Below are 19839 nucleotides of genomic sequence, written 5' to 3'. Positions count from 1 at the left end.
ATGTTGCACATTTACTTACATACACGGCTATATCCTTTTTCATACCAGGCCACCAGTAAAATTCTTTAACATCTTTATACATCTTATCAGTACCTGGATGAATAGAATATTTGGATTTGTGTGCTTCATCAAGAATAAGCTCGCGGAGTTTATGAAGTGTAGGAATCCAGACCCGGTTTTTGTAATAGCATACTTCATCAATTTTCTTCTCAAAATTCCTTTCATTCCCATTTAGTTCTTCTTTTTCTAGCTGATTTGCCTTCAAGGCCTCATCTTGTGCAACACGAACTTGTTCGGTTAAGCTACTTTGAACAATCATTCCGAGTGCTCGTACCCTTAATGGTTTGACTCTGTCTTTTCGGCTTAAAGCATCAGCTACTACTTCATCAATTTTAACGTAATTTTACTAATCTCGTGAAAATAATGTTAAAAGTGGCGGAAGTGTAAGGCCCCGAACCCGGTAGCCCTACTTTAGCGTCGGATTTACTCATAAACACAGTTCTACATATCAGAGTTTATTAAACTTTCGCGGAATATAAAACTTTAACCGTTTATTACAAAACAATTAATCTTTTCTTTAAAACCATAACATAAAATATCATATTTAAAACATCGTTTCTTCCATCTTCAGATGCCAGCCGTTCAATCCATGCCATGTGCCGTCCTCATGATAACTCTATGATCAGCTCACCTGCGTGCATACTAAAAGTCAGCTACGCTGAGTGAGTTCTAGTTAATCAGACGCCATACAATACATACACATACATACATATCCGAAGATACATATCCATACTTAATCCGTTACCCTACTACCATACATACATACATATCTACAATCACTAACCTCAGTCTACCGAGAGTACGTTCATAGTCCGCTGTCTATACCTGTACTCAAGATCGTGAACACGTAAAAGGTCCGCAGTCCTTACCTATGTTCACCAGTTATGGTACGTGCAAGGTCCGCAGTCCTTCCCTGTACCATCCTATATTGACAACACGTACAAGGTCCTCAGTCCTTCCCTATGTTGCAACCTAACCCATAGCACATGCGAAGTCCGCAGTCTTCCCTTATGCTACCAGAACACAAGTATAGCACGTATAAGGTCCACAGTCATTTCCTGTGCTGACGCCTATCTATAATACGTATAAGGTCCGCAGTCCTTATCTACGTTGGCGTCTATCACCTATAACCATAGCACGTACGAAGTCCGCAGTCTTCCCCTATGCTACCACAACACAAATATAGCACGTATAAGGTCCACAGTCCTTTCTTGTGCTGACGCCTATCTACATTACGTATAAGGTCCGCAGTCCTTATCTACGTTGGCGTCTATCTCCTATAACACGTATAAGGCCCACCGTCCCTATCTACGTTTACATCTATCATCTACATCACGTATAAGGCCCGCAGTCCTTAACTACGCCATCACCTGCCAAGTCTATGTCCAACAGAAGTTAGAGGGATTCGCCATCCTAACTTACTATGTCGAACGTAGGACTCACATACCATTAGTGTACCTGTACACACATACTTCACATATACAATAATTACATTATAGCATAAGAACACTCTAGGCGTTCTTTACATCATTCATTTAACAACCATACCCCTTGTCGATACGTGCAATATCCGAAGATCGTTCACGCCCCGACAAGTGTTCATTTGTAATGCTCATACATCTTCGATATATAATATTCGTACCTTTATTTTTAACCTGACAGTACGCGCAATATCCGAAGATCGTTCGCGTACCGACAAGCAATCATTCATATCCATCACATATATCACATATGGCATACACTTATCACTTAGGATAAATGTATTAACAACACATCGAGTATGCACACAGCCCCGAAAACATAACAATGAATGGGGCTAGAAACTCACCTGAACTTGGTTACTTCTTCGGCTACTGATTATTCCTTCTCGAGCCGTGCGCGTCTAACAGTTTAATAATTGAATATCAAATACTACTCTAGCCATCCTCATTACTACTTAATTAGTCTTACGTGTCTAAGCCGATTTTACTTCATTGAATCATTACCCGGTTAGTTAATCGTTACTCGTTAATCCTTTAAGGGCATCTTTCATAAATTATCAAAGTCCAAGGGCTACTATGTAATTATCTCATTCCTTTCTAAGTCCAGGGACCATTCTGCCTATATATTAAACTCCTAGTTCTTTACTTTGCCCTTAACGAATTGGGTAAAGAATCATCCTCTGATTCGCTAAGCTCCCATAACGAACTAGCTAACGAATCACCCTCTGATTCGCTAAGCTCCCATAACGAACTAGCTAACGAATCACCCTCTGATTCGCTAAGCTCCCATAGCGAACTAGCTAACGAATCACCCTCTAGTTCTCTAAGCTCCCTTAGCGAACTAGCTAACGAATCACCCTCTAGTTCTCTAAGTTTCCTTAGCGAACTAGCTAGCGAATCACCCTCTAGTTCTCTAAGTTTCCTTAGCGAACTAGCTAGCGAATCACCCTCTAGTTCTCTAAGTTTTCTTAGCGAACTAGCTAAAGAATCACCCTCTGATTCGCTAAGTTTCCTTAGCGAACTAGGGTTAGGTCAGGGAACATTCCCTGACACCTTTATCTTTTCCGGCGCTGTCATCGCCGGAAAATCGCGTTTTGGTCGGAAAAACGAGATCTCACTCGTTCTTCCACCGTTTCATCGTTTTTCGTCCCGTTTGATCCAGATTTGAGCTAGGGTGATCCCTAAACTCATCTTAGGTCCGGTTTATACCCGATTCCACCCGGATCTTGTGATTTAAACGGTTTAACGGTGTCGGCTCGTCGTTACGCGACTATAACTAACGTTTTAGGCTCGTACAATATTAAACTATCATTACCTCGGGTCGGAAATCGATTATCCTTCTTCTTCCTCTTGATTTCGGCTAGAGAGAGAGAGAGAGAGAGTAGGATGAGAGAGAGCTAAGTGTGTGTTTTGGTGGTGTATGGATTATGTGTGAAATGAATGGAAAATGGGGATTAAGGTTTATATAATTATGGATCATGGGCTTAAGCCCATGGCCTCTTCCTTCCTTCCCAAGTCCATAACCCATATCCATTACCCAACACTAGCCCGACCCATACTAGCTTCTACTCTATTAATTTTTTTTCCGACTAACCCGAGTAAACTTTTCCACTGATATTAATTTATTTAATTATAATATTCTTAGAAATTTCGGGATGTTACAAGTCTTCCCCCCTTAAAGAGGTTTCGTCCCCGAAACCTAACTTATTCCTCGTGAAAGGAACACTTCTTATATTCGCACACTTTATTGATTCGCCCCCCGCTTTATGGGTTATCCTTCTTACTCCCGACTTGCAGTCATCGAGCGGTGATCATGTGTTTTAGCTGTTAAGGTAGCTTGTCCATGAGACCCTCGATGTACCAAGACTCATCTCATCCTTCCAAGGGCTTCGTTTAGTACTTTTAACACTATTGTCTAAAACGACATTTTATCATAACATAATAATCATTCATAACCAAACTCAATATATTACACGTCACTGATAAACATAGGTTTTAAACATTAACACAAAACAAGTTCTTAAGCAAATGTAATTTAAACAAATAAAACCATTGCATGAGCAATTATTCCTTCATCAAGTGTTCCTCTCTGCAGTTTCCCCAAGTCTTTATCCTTTCGCACCTCCCGCCCCTGCTTCCTTGCAATCCCTAGCCATGTGGTCAGTTTTTCCGCATTTGAAGCACTTTGGACGATCAGGGCATTCTCGAGAGTAATGCCCACTCTTTCCACACCGATAGCACCTGTCTGTCCCAGTCTTGCATTCTCCCTGGTGCACTTGCCCACACGTCTTACATGCATCCTTGTTCCCAACCTTGGCCTTCCTCTCATCAGTTGTTGTCACCATCTCGCCAGACCGCTTAGCAGAGGTAGCCCATTTCTTCTCCTTCTTTTCCTCCACCACCACATCGTCCTCAGCCAGGTCAGCATAAACCATTTCTGCAAGCTCAACAGCAGAGTCAAAAGTAGCAGGTTTATTTTCCCTGACTAACATGCGGACTTTTTGTGGCAATCCCCTCACATAACATTTGATTCTCTTAGCCTCAGTGTCGACCATGTCATGCACCAACCTAGATAGTCGGTTGAATTCAGTAGTATACTCGCGGTGTGTCATCTTTCCCGCCTTTAGATTCAGAAATTTCATCTCGGTCCTCTCAACCTCAGCATCAGCACAGAACCTTTTCATCACCAACTCTTTCAGGTCCTTCCACCTCATTGCCTCAATCTCCTCTCGGGTCTTCCTTTGTTCCACCGTTTCCCACCAGCCTCATCTTCAAATGATTGAGTGGCATAACCCACTGCTTGGTCGGGACGGCACTCGCTAATTCGGATAATCTTGTCCATAGTGGTTATCCATTGGAGAGTAGCGATTGCGTCTCCCAAACCAGTCAGCTTCGGCGGGTCGCATCCTTTGAAGGACTTGTAGGTACACCCACCTCGACCTACCCTTCCATCACCAACCTTGACAGATCCAGCTTCACTCGAGTCACCCTTCACTCCCTCACCACCTTTCCTACCATTCTCTCCTGATCCTTCAGCACTTCTTTCACGACCTCCAGCAGACCCTCCCGGAGTCATGTTCTTCACAGCAGCTACTACAGCTTGAACAATGGCTGCATGAACCGCAGGGTCAAGTTGAACCCCTTCGTTGTTGCTCGGGTTTCCTCCAGCGCTTCCTTCGTCTCCGGTGTTGGAATCTGCCTCTACTGAAGGTTGACGGACAAGACGAGGCCTGCCACGACGTCCAGTGCGTCTTCCAGTTCCAGCAATTTCTCCAGCTTCAGCCATTAGTATTCTAAAAGGGAAAACACAAACGTCATCACTCTAGGAATTAGTTAGCACATGATTTGTAAGGTAAGTAGTTAATGACAATGATCAAGTGTAATTAACTATTTGCATTACTTCTCAGGTTCTACATGCTTCCCTTTATGATTTCACTTGTGCTAGTTTCTACTGATAATCAGTTAATCAATCAAACACTCGAGAAATCCTATCCCTAACCTGCATATATCCTTTCTTTAATAATTAAGTTAACATCCTTATACAATATTTAAAATACTTTACCGTTACTGAGCTTGCTTGAGTGACACATGGCTATCTTGAACTGGCATCTTCTTTCTTTTCTTAGTTTAAATCCCATTCTCTGTTCGAGTCTAAGCATTTAGGATGCTTAAATCTCTCGAACTTATGCTCTGATACCAACTTGTAAGGCCCCGAACCCGGTAGCCCTACTTTAGCGTCGGATTTACTCATAAACACAGTTCTACAAATCAGAGTTTATTAAACTTTCGCGGAATATAAAACTTTAACCGTTTATTACAAAACAATTAATCTTTTCTTTAAAACCATAACATAAAATATCATATTTAAAACATCGTTTCTTCCATCTTCAGATGCCAGCCGTTCAATCCATGCCATGTGCCGTGTCACACCCCGACTAGGTATTTGCGGAAGCGTAATACGGGAATGTAACAGATAACACTGGTATCAACAACATTGTTTATAAAGAAATTCAACAACTAATTTACATCATATTACATGGGTTGGTACTATGTTTACAAAGTAGATGAGAATCACATAACAGGTTTACGAGCTTTTTATTTAATATTATATATCTGCGTCTATTCACAGCTATTCAACTCTTTTTCTAACACCAAGCACGTAAGCAAATCATTCCACTTCTGCTTTACCTGAAAAGCATGTTAAAACGGGTCAACTACGTCTAGTTGGTGAGTTTCAAGTTTCACGAGTATCAGCGAAATCAGTACACGAGTTCGTAAAGTTTACAGTGTGTATGTATATATGTATGTGTATGATGTATTATACTAAGCCACAAGTGAAACCGAAACGAGCTATAACGCATGGCCTCCACTGCCCATGCACTCCCGTTGGCATTTAACAGCCACTTTGCCCCAAGTATGTACTATGTCTAACACCACATAGTAGTATGTAAAAATATAATGACAATGTGCAACTGGGTTTACATATGTTCCGGCATACCCCTCCGGCCCTGTCAGTTGGGTTTGTCAAACCGATAGTACTATCCACACGTCACCGGCACGAAGTTAATCACTTGTGTTTGTGGGGACTTGTCAAGTGTTAGTACTTAGATAATCCACATCATCACACGTTTTCAAGTATATAAGTATATGTAAACATGCTTTTCACACCAAAAGTTCGTAAAACAGTTTAGAAAGTGGGGGTCGTGAAACTCACCTTAATGTTGTTCGAGCTGGTGGTACGTATCGGTAACTAGAATGTCTCGATTATAGCTTGAATCCTATAACCGGTATCGTACTGTTAATACTAGTACAGTGTTTAAACCAAATCGGGCTGTATAGATAATCTGGGTATAGCTGTTAGGCCCAGAACATGACCATAGTCTTAGATTGTGACGTTGTATACTATGAAATGTTTAAAACTGGATTTGGCTCAGTTTCACCGTTTCCCGAGTCTAGCCAAGTTGATTGTTTATACGTTTCGGGATTAGGTAAGATCACATAAACTTAAGTAAATATATTGATTGATAAAATGATTTGATTTATGAAAGAATTTTAAGGTTTCGGTATCTGGTTTGATCGCAGGGTTCGTTTCCGTTTTCACACGGGTTTGATTATACAAAACGCGCACAATCCACCCGAATTGTCCGGCGTAAAGAATTCGTTTTTATCAATATCATTCAAAAATATGATATTTGACCACTTTTGACATTTTGACATACCAGTCAGTCCGTTAAACACAAAACTGCCGGTTTCGTTAAAACAATTATAATTTAAATCTTTGATTAATCATAACTAAATATGTACTTATATATAAATTATGTAAATTTTTGTAAAAATACATTAAGACATGTAGAATTTTATAAAAATATTATCAGAAATTTTATGATTAATTATTTACTTATAAAAATTCATTTAATAGGTTATAATCGTGTAATAAATGGCCCGTTTATATCAAACGACCTCCGAAAAATCCGATAATTTTTACAAATGGCCTCAATGTTATTACATAGCCCCTGCAAAATCTCCAGAACCTAACTCTTTTGACAAAATGCCTTTTTGTGCGTTTTTCGGCTGTTAAGATTCGGTTAAATCATAATTGCACAAACCATACTTAGGCATTTCCAATGATCCCCAAACTTTACCAGTGATCTTACCATCACATATTAAACTCCAAAACCAAGTTTCATAATTTTTCAATATGTTTAGCTATTTTTCCCAAATAAACGCTCATAAAAACGGAAATAAATTCACCAAATATTCTCCGTTTATCGAAAAATTCCAAATTTGAACAGGGACTCATTTATATGATCCCTAATATCCCTGAAATTTTTCACAAGCTAACAACAAGCACGTCACAACCTAATACTAAACAGCCCCTAAACGAGTGTTACGGGTTTACCTTGTCGGTTTTCGATGAGTTTTGCTAGCTTAAACAACTCTCCGGGTCTCGGGTTGCAAACTCAATGTATCTACATATCATATAACATCAAACCAAGCATAAATCATCTATGTGACAGCCTTGATAATTGGGGTTTCGGTTTTGGGTTCAAACCGAACTTTCTAACCGTAAAAACGTTGTATTCATGTTCTAATCCGCGTTTTTGACCAAAAAAGTATATGTTCCTGGTTTGTAAACATGTTTAACATCAAAACATGGTTTTACTTGATTTTTAGGGTTTTTGGATGGTTAAACATGTTTAAAACTAATCAAGGATTAATTTTTCATGGTTAAACTATGTTAATCAAGTATGAAATCAATTAAAATTGGATGGTTTACCTCAAACCTTGGCTGGAACTTGAAGAACACAGGTGAGAGGGTTCTAGGGTTTGTTTGGAATAACTTATATTTTTAAGGTTTAGCTTATTTAACAAGCTAAACAAAAGGGGGGTGGGGCCTCCCTGACCCTCAATATCTTTCGCCCATGTCCGTAACTGAATATATGAATATATCAAACAGGTAAAACCATTAAAAACACAACTTTATGGCTGAGGTTAAGATTTCTATCTGTAATCCATTATCCGAACAAATATATAAGTGGTGTTCGCATTTAACTATTAACTAGACATGGTTCCCTTGAACATGCCCAATTACCCATGGCCATATAGACATATAGTACCAAGACACCCATAAAAAGGTTACACATCAAATAATATTAGATGCTTGTCTTTGTAGTACTATTATTATTTACATATCCGACAATTGAGTAACACCAATTCACCGAACATTCTCATTGAGTGATACTCGTAAAAGCTATTTGGTTGATATTGCACGTTGCAATCACATTTATTCAAACTAAAAGTTAATCTTCGTTTCGTGCAGTGAGAAAACCCGCAACATTACTTCAAACAATAACCCGTTGGATAACCAAAACCTCCAACATAATCACAAAATGAGCCGGATGGATACATATCCAATCTGCGCAAAACCTCTCTCCTTTCATTACTTTTTGCATCTTCACTTGGCAATGGGTGCCCGAGTCTTACAACGTGATAATTCCTCTTTGTCGGGCCTTCTTGTCTTCGGTCTGAAAGCAACCCTCTCATTGTGCAAACGAATTTGGACCTATATTTCTTATTAGCACCGAAACCTTCATATCCTTTAGTAACTTCACTTTTCACAATACTTTGCTTGTTTTTCATGTTTCTACACAAATCTGATTTGCTTGATGACCTATTGAAAATGTATAAACTTTATTCATTTTCTTGGACAAATATGAAGTACATCTTGTCAAATCATGCCCGTAACGTGTATGTGACAAAAATGGGCTAGAGTATTAAGATTTAATCGATAGAAAGCTTACCCCTCAGACTCATCTTGGCCGTAAGTGAGTTCCACCGGTGTTTCTCCGGCAATCTTGTAGAATGGTGTATGTCGAACAAACTCAAGCTGTTAAAAAAAAATCAAATGTGATGTTTAGAAAAATCATCTTAATCTATATAAGTTTCAGTATATAAGAATTAAGAGCATATGAATATCTGGTAGTACTCCACCTCACCTGATCACCATTCTTGATCCCATAACGCGCAATAGGATCACGATCACGAAGGAGCTTCATATGCTCAAAGCATAGACAAAAATACCCCCATACATGTGGCCTGCAAACACAATAAACTCTACAAACTAAGGTGATTATGGCATTATCCTATACAATTTAACTTTCAGATCCAATAGATATTATAGACCATAAATCATGAGTGTTTAAGTGTTTTAGATAGGATAAACATGCATACCATGAAATCTTGCAATCTTCTTGTCTAGGTATATGATTGAAAGCAGCCTCAACTGCTTGTTTCAATTTAGCAACTGTTGATTTCTTCGTAACCGTAATATCTGAATCACACATATCACACATTATTTCTAATTTCAAGATTAGAAAACATAAACTGGCATTAAACACACTGAAGCTGGTTATTCATGAGAAGCTCTGAGTTAAGCACGTACCAGAGCCAAGTTACGTGCATTTCCACCATTTAAACACGCGTAACTGGTGTCAAAAACCAGAAGCAAAGCTAAAACGCACAGTATTTTTTTTAAACCAACCCCTTTGACCAGAAACCCATTCCGACCCAAACCAAAATATTTTCGAATTGACACGTTTCAAATGATAGCCTGAACCCACCCAACCTGACCCGTTTGCCAAGAATAATATTATGATACAATGCAATAAAATTTTTTTTACAAATCAATCAATCAATCATTAAATGTTAATTACCAAACGTCGATCCGTCTAATTTGAGAATAGAGAGCCTGATTGGTTGCGAGGAGAATCTTCCAAACCCAACCCCCTTCCAATAGCTTCTTTTTTCATGCAACAATGGCGGGAAAGTGCATGGAGTTGTGCCAATCGTAAAAGGCGATGATCGGCTTATCTCAAACTGAACCTTACGTTCATAATCGTAATTATAACGTTCATCATTGTCTAGCTGGTTCGATGAATGTAACATCTTTAAAGTATGAGAAAGTTATCAACATAAGTAAATTATGGTACGTACGTTGTTATAATTTGATAAAAACAGATTATATATGGATTGGATGATGAATGCATATATATGAATTAATTTATTTATGATAAGGATGCGGAAACCGGTTAGGGTTTGAAGTTTGGATTTGGATATGGATATGGAGGGAGGAAGCGTTTGCTTATGCGTGTTTTAATGACAAGGTAATTTGACACTTTCTTTAAATAGTTGTGGATGAGCCATATGTTGTTTTGGTATTAATTATTAGGGTAATTTATTCTATATAAAAGGGGAACGAAAATGAGAAAATGAGAAGCTATAATTAGTTGAAATGTGTCATGTAGGGACCAAAGAAAAAATGGTATAAAAGTAATATTATACATTTTCTCTCTCCACATGCAAGTCACATGTTAATTCCCTCATTATTTTTAAACGTCTATAACTTTTTCTTATGATATTTTTTAAAAAATAAAATTCATCATAATAACAAGCGTTTTTTTACCTTTAATATGAGTATAATTTTGTTATATAAGAATAAAAAATAATTTACGTCATTGTGTTTTTTGCTTACCATTGTGTCTTTTTTCGTCATTGTGTCTTTCTGTTTGTTATTGTGTTTTTTCGCCATTGTGTTTTTCATCTGATCATTTTGTTTTTTTAAAATACTAATAACACCGTTGTGCAATAGTATATATATAATGAAATATACTAACAAATGATCTAATACATAAAACACAATGATGAATGCATATTACATAATAACCTGAAACGTAAAACACAATAATGAATACATATAACAACACAATGGCCGAAACGTAAGACACAATGGTAAATGCATATAACACAATGGCCTGAAACGTAACACAATGGTAAATGCATATAACACAATGGCCTGAAACGTAAGACACAATGGTAACTGCGTATAACACAATGGCCTGAAACGTAAGACACAATGGTAACTGCGTATAACACAATGGCCTGAAACGTAAGACACAATGGTAAATACGTATAACACAATGGCCTGAAACGTAAGACACAATGGTAAATACGTATAACACAATGGCCTGAAACGTAAGACACAATGGTAAATACGTATAACACAATGGCCTGAAACGTAAAACACAATGGTAAATACGTATAACACAATGGCCTGAAACGTAAGACACAATGGTAAATGTGTATAACACAATGGCCTAAAACGCAAGACACAATGGTAAATGCGTATAACACAATGGCCTGAAACGCAAGACACAATGGTAAATGCGTATAACACAATGGCCTGAAACGCAAGACACAATGGTAAATGCATATAACACAATGGCCTGAAACGTAAGACACAATGGTAAATGCGTATAACACAATGGCCTGAAACGTAAGACACAATGGTAACTGCGTATAACACAATGGCCTGAAACGTAAGACACAATGGTAAATGATTATAACACAATGGCCTGAAACGTAAGACACAATGGTAAATACGTATAACACAATGACCTGAAACGTAAGACACAATGGTAAATGCATATAACATAATGGCCTGAAACGTAAGACACAATGGTAAATACGTATAACACAATGGCCTGAAACGTAAGACACAATGGTAAATACGTATAACACAATGGCCTGAAACGTAAGACACAATGGTAAATGCGTATAACACAAAGGCCTGAAACGTAAGACACAATGGTAAATGCGTATAACACAGCGGCCTGAAACGTAAGACACAATGGTAAATGCGTATAACACAATGACCTGAAACGTAAGACACAATGGTAAATGCGTATAACACAATGACCTGAAACGTAAGACACAATGGTAAATGCGTATAACACAATGGCTGAAACGTAAGACACAATGGAATCTATATATTACACAATGCCTTGAATGTAATACACAAACAACATAATACTATTTTTCTTAAATTAAGTGAATATTGATCACAATGACTAAAACACAAAGATAAGTATAAAGACAAATGTTGAGCACAAAGACATAATGACGCACGAAAGACACAATGACGTAATCTTTGTGTTAATTTTTATCTTTCATACGAGTATCAATTGAAAAACACAATAACTGAAATATATAACACAATGCATAGAAAAACTTAATTAAAAACACAATGAACAACCAAATCTACCTATTCTAATAAAATAAAATAAATGAGACACATGTCATGATGTGGGTTACTCTCACAATGAAAATCCCGCCAAAACCATTGGGTTAATGATTACCCGATAACAAAATCTGGATCCTTCCAATCCTAGGGCTTCATCACTATATTCTTCTCTTCTCTCATCACCATTTCTAATATCTTTTCCTACTCAGACGTTTATAAGACTTATTGAAGAATAAATATATGCAATTAGTTTGTTTTTATGAGTTGTTGAAGAATCGAATATTTGCAGGTTCAATTTACTTCAACATTAGACTATTGCTTCTTCATTTGCTATTCATATTTCTGATTGGTGAATTTAGGGTTCCGAATTTTCTTTTAATTTCAATACAAAATTAAAAGACTTTGTTTGGGAAATTTAGGTTGATTTGAGCGAAATAGGTGTTTGGTTAAAGACTTTGTTTGCTTTAACAGTCAAGTAACGCTTTTTGGTCAAGGTTGAAACATGTTATGATCAGAATGAGTTCGAGTCACAACGAGTTGTTTTATATAATGATATTTTCTAACTTAAATGACAAATTCACTATTGGTAACAAAATCCATAGTAAGTTTTTTTTTTACTTTTAGTTTAATTTTAATAATTTAGTTGATTTCATTCCAAACCTACGAAAACACATTCAATCAATTATTTAATTGAATATTAAATGACTAAATTATAAGTATTCTAAATGATATTACCTGCATTTAGGATTTTAGTTTTAAAGTTGTCAATTTATTATATATATATATATATATATATATATTTCAATTTATATCAATTAATAAAATTATGTTTTCAAATTCTAACAATATTATATTCATAAACATTATACTTAAAACATAGAAAGGAACAATATATTTTTAAACTTGATTTATGAAAAGATACACCTACGTTTTTTTTAAGGGAGAAAAACATAGATTTCCTTTATTTGTTACCTAAATGGCTGATCAACCAAATATTCGTTTAACATAAAAAAATGTTAATTGTTTTTACAAAACCCAACTCTAATCCCTCTTATATATAAATATACAATCAATTGAGAATATAACTATTGCAATCGATCATTGTGCTCTGGATACACCTTTGGTATTGTAAGTTTTTTATTTCTTATTTATGTCTTTTCATTTAATTTATCATGCAATTACATACCAAAATTCCAACTTCAGGTTAATGGCTTCATCAAAAATCACTTAAGGATTTAAATAATCAGATGTCGGATTTCATATTAAAAGGGCGAGTTATACGTTTATGGAGACAACCTGTCAATAAAAAACCATCAGAAACATATAGTATTGAACTAATACTTCTCGACACACAGGTATTACACAATTAGTTTTTCAATAATTTTAAGCTATGTTGAGTAATGTATGTTATCGTCCACATAATTTGATATGTCTTTATTGTAATAATATGTATAGGGTGTTGGGAATTACCGAGTCGACTTATGGCTATGCGTGGAGCGACTTGGGATACAAGAAACCGGTTATCTTGGCGTGCAAGTAATCGGTTATCTATGGATAGTTATTTTATGGAATAATCTATTTTAGGTTTAGATGGAAATAATTATCGTGTTTATTTTATTGTATCCTAAATATATTCTAACGTGTTTAGGTTAGTCTATATATACCGTGTTTAGGGTATGGGATATTGTATCAAGTTTTTGGGTCAGATTTCTTGATCATTAATAATATTGGGTGTTAACCATATTGTTTGTTTTCTTCGTTCTTGTTCATTACGCACCTTTGATTACCATGATTGGTATCAGAGACAAGATCCAACAACCACCATCGATCAAGACACCGAGATCGGAAATCAGCGTTCGAGTTAAGGAGCAGCTGCTTGTGGTTTTGTTATCCATTATTAGCGCTCAAGTCAAGGGAGCCGCTGATCACTTATTAATATTGAATTGATATCTAGATTTAATATTAATATAAAGAAAGGGCAGCGTTGAAGAAAAAGGTCCCCAAATTGCATAACAACGGAATATTAATATTTTATATTAATATCATAGCAATCAAACTTGAAGTCGATTTCAACCCAGTAACCATAACAGTCCGTGTTCAAGGGACTGCCGGAGAAACCAACTGTGATTTAAGGGGCTGGTACATCTGACCAATCGAGGGGTTCGATCAAGACCAGTAATCGACGATGGGTGATCAACCGAAAAAAGAAACGAGCACGAATCCGAACTCGTTTCAATGTCCGAAACTAACAACAACGAATTACACGGTCTGGGCTATGCATATGCGTGTGCTGATGAATGTGCATGGCGTGTGGGACACGATCGATCCAGGTAGCGGCGATGCAAAACTAAACAATATTGCAATCGCTTTGATTTTTCAGTCGATCCCTGAAGCACAGATTTTACAAGTGGGTAATCTGCGCACGGCGAAAGAGATGTGGGAAGCGTTAAAGACCCGACATCTAGGTGCAGAACGGGTGAAGGAGGCGAAGCTCCAAACCCTAACTTCAGAGTTCGACGGGTTGAAGATGAAAGAAACAGGGACGATTGATGAGTATGAAGCCACGTTATCGAGTTACTCGTCAAAAGCCGCCACGCTCAGAGAGATATTCTCGGAAGAAAAAATGGTAAAAAAATTCCTTACGAGTCTTTCGAGACGTTTTATTCATATAGTTGCATCACTTGAACAAGTTCTAGATTTAAAGACGGTTGGGTTTGATGATGTGATGGGTCGATTAAAAGCCTATGAAGAGAGGATAAAGGAAGACAATCTTCAAACAGAGAGCAGTCAAAGTCGGTTAATGTTCACCAAATCTGAACCGGTTAGCAGGGGTCGAGGTCGAGGATCCTATGCTTCAAGAGGACGGGGACGCGGTCGAGATGATAAGAAAGGAAAAGGTATGGAACGAGATTTGTCACATATTAAATGCTACAGGTGCAATGAATTTGGGCACTTTGTTTCGAGGTGCCCCGACCGATTTCAGAAAGATGAAGTAAATCTAAACCGAACAGAAGAAAATAAAACAAATGGTTTAGATGCTTCGTTTTTCATGATGGAAGGTGTTCGGGAAACCGTATACCTTAACGAAGATAAAGTAATTCCGACGAAGTACGATACCGATTCGGGTGAGACCGACATGTGGCACTTAGATAATGGTGCAAGTAACCATATGACGGGAAACCGTGAATATTTTGCGGAACTAAACGAACAAATAGACGGACGAGTAAGGTTCGGAGACGGTTCGTGTGTACCGATCAAAGGGAAGGGTTCGATTGTTTTTTCAAGGTAAAAGTGGAGAACATAAATTGATGACCAATATTTATTATATTCCGGGTTTGCAATGTAATGTGATTAGTTTGGGTCAAGCAGCCGAGTCGGGTTGTGATATTCGGATGAGGAGTAACTACTTAACGATGCATGATAGTAGTGTAATGTTACTAATAAAGGTAACGAGGAACTCCAAGATGCTTTATAAAATCCGACTAGATATTGGGAACCCAACGTGTTTACAAGCAAAATTACCAGGTATGTTCTCCGGTGTTTGCGGGCCAATAGATGTCGGATCTGGACGAGTGAAATCGAACTCAACCCAAACTGACAGAAGCAATAGCGACGGTTCAGCCTACAATAGCAACAACGACACATCCATCGCTAACAGCAGTGAAACTGTCGCAAACAGTAGTGAGGCTGTCGCAAACAACAACAACAGCGGCAATGAAGGTGTCGCTAATAGCAACAGCTTTGTCGCAAACTGCAGTAAGGTTAATAACTCCAATGAAGAACTCGGAGAATTACTAGTGTTATTGAATTATGAAATGAGTAGTTTTGATGAAGCGAAATCGAAGCCCGAGTGGATGAAAGAGATGCGGGCCGAGATCGATTCATTCGAGAAAAATAAGACGCAGAGTTTAACGGGGTTATCAAAAGAAGTTAAACCAATCGGTAAACGGGTATTCAAGGTAAAACGGAGTCCCGGCGAGTCAATAAACAAACACAAGGCGATGCTTGTGGTGAAAGGATGCGTGCAACAACCCGGGATTGACTATGACAAAGTGTTCGCCCCGGAAGCACGAATCAAGAAGATGCGGATTTTGGTTGCTCTCGCGCGGATTAAATTCAAGGAGATGCAAGCATTGTTAAAGTTGGAAGATCTCCCTTGTACGACTCAGAAATTCAGGGGGTGATTGTTGGGAATTACCGAGTCGACTTATGGCTATGCGTGGAGCGACTTGGGATACAAGAAACTGGTTATCTTGGCGTGCAAGTAATCGGTTATCTATGGATAGTTATTTTATGGAATAATCTATTTTAGGTTTAGATGGAAATAATTATCGTGTTTATTTTATTGTATCCTAAATATATTCTAACGTGTTTAGGTTAGTTTATATATACCGTGTTTAGGGTATGAGATATTGTATCAAGTTTTTGAGTCAGATTTCTTGATCATTTATAATACTGGGTGTTAGCCATATTGTTTGTTTTCTTCGTTCTTGTTCATTACGCACCTTTGATTACCATATAGGGTTCCAAGATTCAGGTCATCGTTTTTAATCAATATGTGTCTAAGTTCAAAAGATATTTGCAAGAAAGATTATGCCTACAAATTTCAAATGCTAAACTTGGATCTAATAAAGGCAATCAAAAGTTTTGTGACAATCCCCATTCCCCACAAGATTTCGTTATTTGATGATACAAAGGTTACTATTTGTGAGGATTTTGGAGGATCCATTCACGGCTTCAACTTGGTCTCCTTTGAAGATATCAAACACTACAAACTTCCAACTGATTTATCTTTAGGCTCATAATAAATTATTTAACTTTATTTTTTCTTATAATTCAATTTTAACCTAAAATTAACATTTATTTTTTTTCCAGATATAATTGCATATGTATCTACATGTTCTGAAATAAAGGAATTGAAACTGAAGAATGGCAAGGATGCCAAGCATTGTGTTGCGACAATTAATTATTTGGAGTGCTCACTATTTCACACATTCTTTTCTTTTGTGTAGTAAAGATAACATATAAAGATTGTATTTAATAGTTTTATTTAAATGTTGCAGGGGAAACAACTTGCAGTTGACATTATGGGATGAATATGCAGTTCAACTCACCACTTACAAGAGAAAAAATCCCACTGTTGAGCCAGTCGTTGTAATTTTGCAATTTGCAAAGTACAAAACATGGGATGGTAAAACCAACATTTGTTTAATATCAAGTATATTATTGTTGAACACTTATAAATTTTACTTTTATGTTTTATCTGTTTTGCAGCCGGTCCATCAGTGTCCAATATGTATTTTGGTAGCAAACTTTATATCAATACCGAACTTCCAGAGATAGAAGCATTTAAAAACAGGTTGTTATAATGTTAATAAATCGTATATTAATATTATATCATTATTTTTATTTCCAATATGTTATAACTTATTAAACGATGCGAAATTTAATGATGTTTATATTTATACTCACAGTTTGCTTTCAAGGGTTAATAATGGACCAATTTCAAGCCAAAGTTTGACTTGTGAGACAATTGTCAATGATATAAAGAATGAATTTTTGCATAAGAATGATTTCAATTGCATAGCTGAGGTGAATAAATTGTTAAAGGTATGACTTAACAATTAAATTAAATAATTTATACATTTTATTATCTGATGAATGTTTATATAATTTCGTTTACTACTTATAGGTTCAAACTGTCATTCTCCTTGGAACAATCAAGTCTGTCTTGCAAGATAAACGCTGGTATTATTTAGGGTGCAGTTATTGCATGAAGAAGGTTGAGGAAAAATATTCTACGGAAGACAACACTGAGTCAGTTGTGAATTCTACTTTATCCTGTGGATCTGAAAAGTGCAAGTCTAAGGAAACATCTTTTATTAAAATGTAATATATCCAACACTTAATTTGAAACTCTACATTTAATTATATAGTTTTGCTATCATCATCATCATCATCATCATCATCGTACTCAGTATATCCCATAGGGATAGAGAGGCTGCTTCCGGTGAGACCCCCGGCTCGATAGTAGTTTTGCATCAAGCCTTGGACATAAGGCACATAGCACTCAATCATCGGGACGCCGGCTGATCGGTGCATGTGCCCTTGTCTTTCGGCTATCAACGCCACCACATGATGCCTGATTAACCTTCCGCCACTTTTAACGTTATTTTCACGAGATTAGTAAAATAACGTCAAAATTAGTGCAATTTTACTTTTGCCCACCCGAGGGTTCACACATATATACATTATATGTGCACACCGCAGGTAGGGCGTTACTTTTGCTATGTAGATCCTTATTATAAATTATACCCTTTTGATGTTTGATTTTTTGTAAAATTATAGGTTTTGCGTTACTGTTACCGTACAGGACTCAACTGGTATTGGTTATTTGACCATGTTTGAACAAGTGTTGAAGAAGCTTATAAATATCTCAGCGGAAGAACTTTATAACATATATAACAAAATATTTGAAGTATCTACATACTACTTTATTTGAAATCAGACATTATTATTTCTTACTAATAAAAACTTATGTCTTTCCCAGGATGATGAAACTCAAATCTGGCCAAAGGAATTTGAATCTCTTCTCGAGAAGAAACTTGCCTTTAAAGTTGATGTCACCGATTATAACCTGTTAAAACAATCAAAGTATTTCAAGGTTACCAAAAAAACAACTGATGATGTGGAAATTATTGATGAGCTGGACCAAAAGTTAAACAACTTTAAGGTAACCAATGATTTTTGTTACATTATTTATATAATATGAAAAATATTTAATATTAATAAATATCTAACAAAGTTCTATTATTGTTTTTTGGTAGGATTCTATTTCATTGTCCAATTCATCTACTGGTGACACTGAAACTCCTATTTCTGTTAACAGCAAACCAAATGGCAAGTCTCATCTTGCTGATACAACTGTTGATACTAGTGCGGCTGCTTCGCGTGAGCTGAAAAGGAATTTGGTTGAAGTATATGATGTTGATGAGTATGAAGGGAATTCGGCTACAAAAGCCCGCAACACTTCTCAACAAGGTCACAATGCTGGTCCTACCCAAAAACTACTCATTCCAAAATTGGAGAAATAAGATTTCTTATATTATAAGTTTTTTTAAAACAATTTGGATCTTATTTGCATTTCTATGTTGGTTTTGAACAATTACATTTAAGATTTTTGGTTTGAATGAATGTTTTGAGAATTGTTTGCTGCTTAAAGGTCCAGACAGAGCAACTCTTTTATTAGAACAAGGTGACAGAGAAGATGTTCTTGAACAAGCGGTTGATGAAATCAAAGAGTATTACGATTGTCGATATTTGTCTGCTTGTGAAGCTTCATGGCGTATATTCTCATTTGACGTTCATTACAGAACACCATCTGTTGTCAGACTTCCATTTCATCTTCCCGGACAACAACAAATTGTTTATGGTGAAGATCAAAATATCGACGATGTCCTTGACAAAGCCTCTGTTTCTTCATCAATGTTCTCATCTTGGATGACCACAAACCGTGAGTCTGAAGAAGCTCGAAAGCTTTCCTATGTTCAATTTCCATCCTATTTCGTTTGGAAAGCTAAAGAAAAGAAATGGCAACGAAGAAAAAAAGGTCTTTCAATTGGTAGAATTCATGCTGTTTCACCTGTAGCCGGCGAAGGCTACTATCTACGAATTCTTTTAAATAAAGTCAAAGGTCCAAAATCATTTGAGGACATTCGC

General features: G+C 36.8%; 1 protein-coding gene across 4 annotated transcripts; it reads left to right on the top strand.

Annotated features, from left to right (window-relative positions):
- The first annotated feature begins 13004 nt into the window (after positions 1-13004).
- LOC143627003 (replication protein A 70 kDa DNA-binding subunit A-like) lies at positions 13005-19341 on the top strand. Of its 4 annotated transcripts, none has more exons than XR_013152525.1 (9): positions 13005-13475; positions 16643-16917; positions 16996-17095; positions 17184-17311; positions 17395-17479; positions 17595-17730; positions 17813-18009; positions 18469-18784; positions 19010-19341. XR_013152525.1 is itself a non-coding variant. In XM_077096912.1 (8 exons), the coding sequence occupies exons 2-8, from the start codon at positions 16677-16679 to the stop codon at positions 18516-18518; spliced, it is 912 nt and encodes a 303-aa protein (XP_076953027.1). In that variant the 5' UTR covers positions 13005-13475; positions 16643-16676; the 3' UTR covers positions 18519-19341. The 4 variants fall into 4 exon arrangements, 2 of the variants coding, with proteins under 2 accessions (XP_076953027.1, XP_076953026.1); XR_013152524.1 differs by having other exon boundaries at positions 18469-18853; positions 18948-19341; XM_077096912.1 differs by having other exon boundaries at positions 18494-19341.
- The last annotated feature ends 498 nt before the right edge of the window (positions 19342-19839 follow it).

The sequence above is a fragment of the Bidens hawaiensis genome, unplaced genomic scaffold (assembly GCF_021521415.1).
Source record: "Bidens hawaiensis isolate Kalapana, Puna unplaced genomic scaffold, B.hawaiensis_p1.1 tig00004551_1, whole genome shotgun sequence".
NCBI classification, from domain to species: domain Eukaryota; kingdom Viridiplantae; phylum Streptophyta; class Magnoliopsida; order Asterales; family Asteraceae; genus Bidens; species Bidens hawaiensis.
Note: the sequence above shows the minus strand (reverse complement) of the source record. Positions and strands in the feature narration are given on the sequence as shown.

Excerpts from the sequence above, each read along its gene's own strand:
- LOC143627003 (XM_077096911.1), top strand. The coding sequence starts at position 16,677 with ATGTGTCTAAGTTCAAAAGATATTTGCAAGAAAGATTATGCCTACAAA. Across the intron at positions 17,096-17,183 it reads GCGACAATTAATTATTTGGA|GGGAAACAACTTGCAGTTGA; the intron begins GTGCTCACTATT and ends TAAATGTTGCAG. Across the intron at positions 17,312-17,394 it reads AAAGTACAAAACATGGGATG|CCGGTCCATCAGTGTCCAAT; the intron begins GTAAAACCAACA and ends TCTGTTTTGCAG.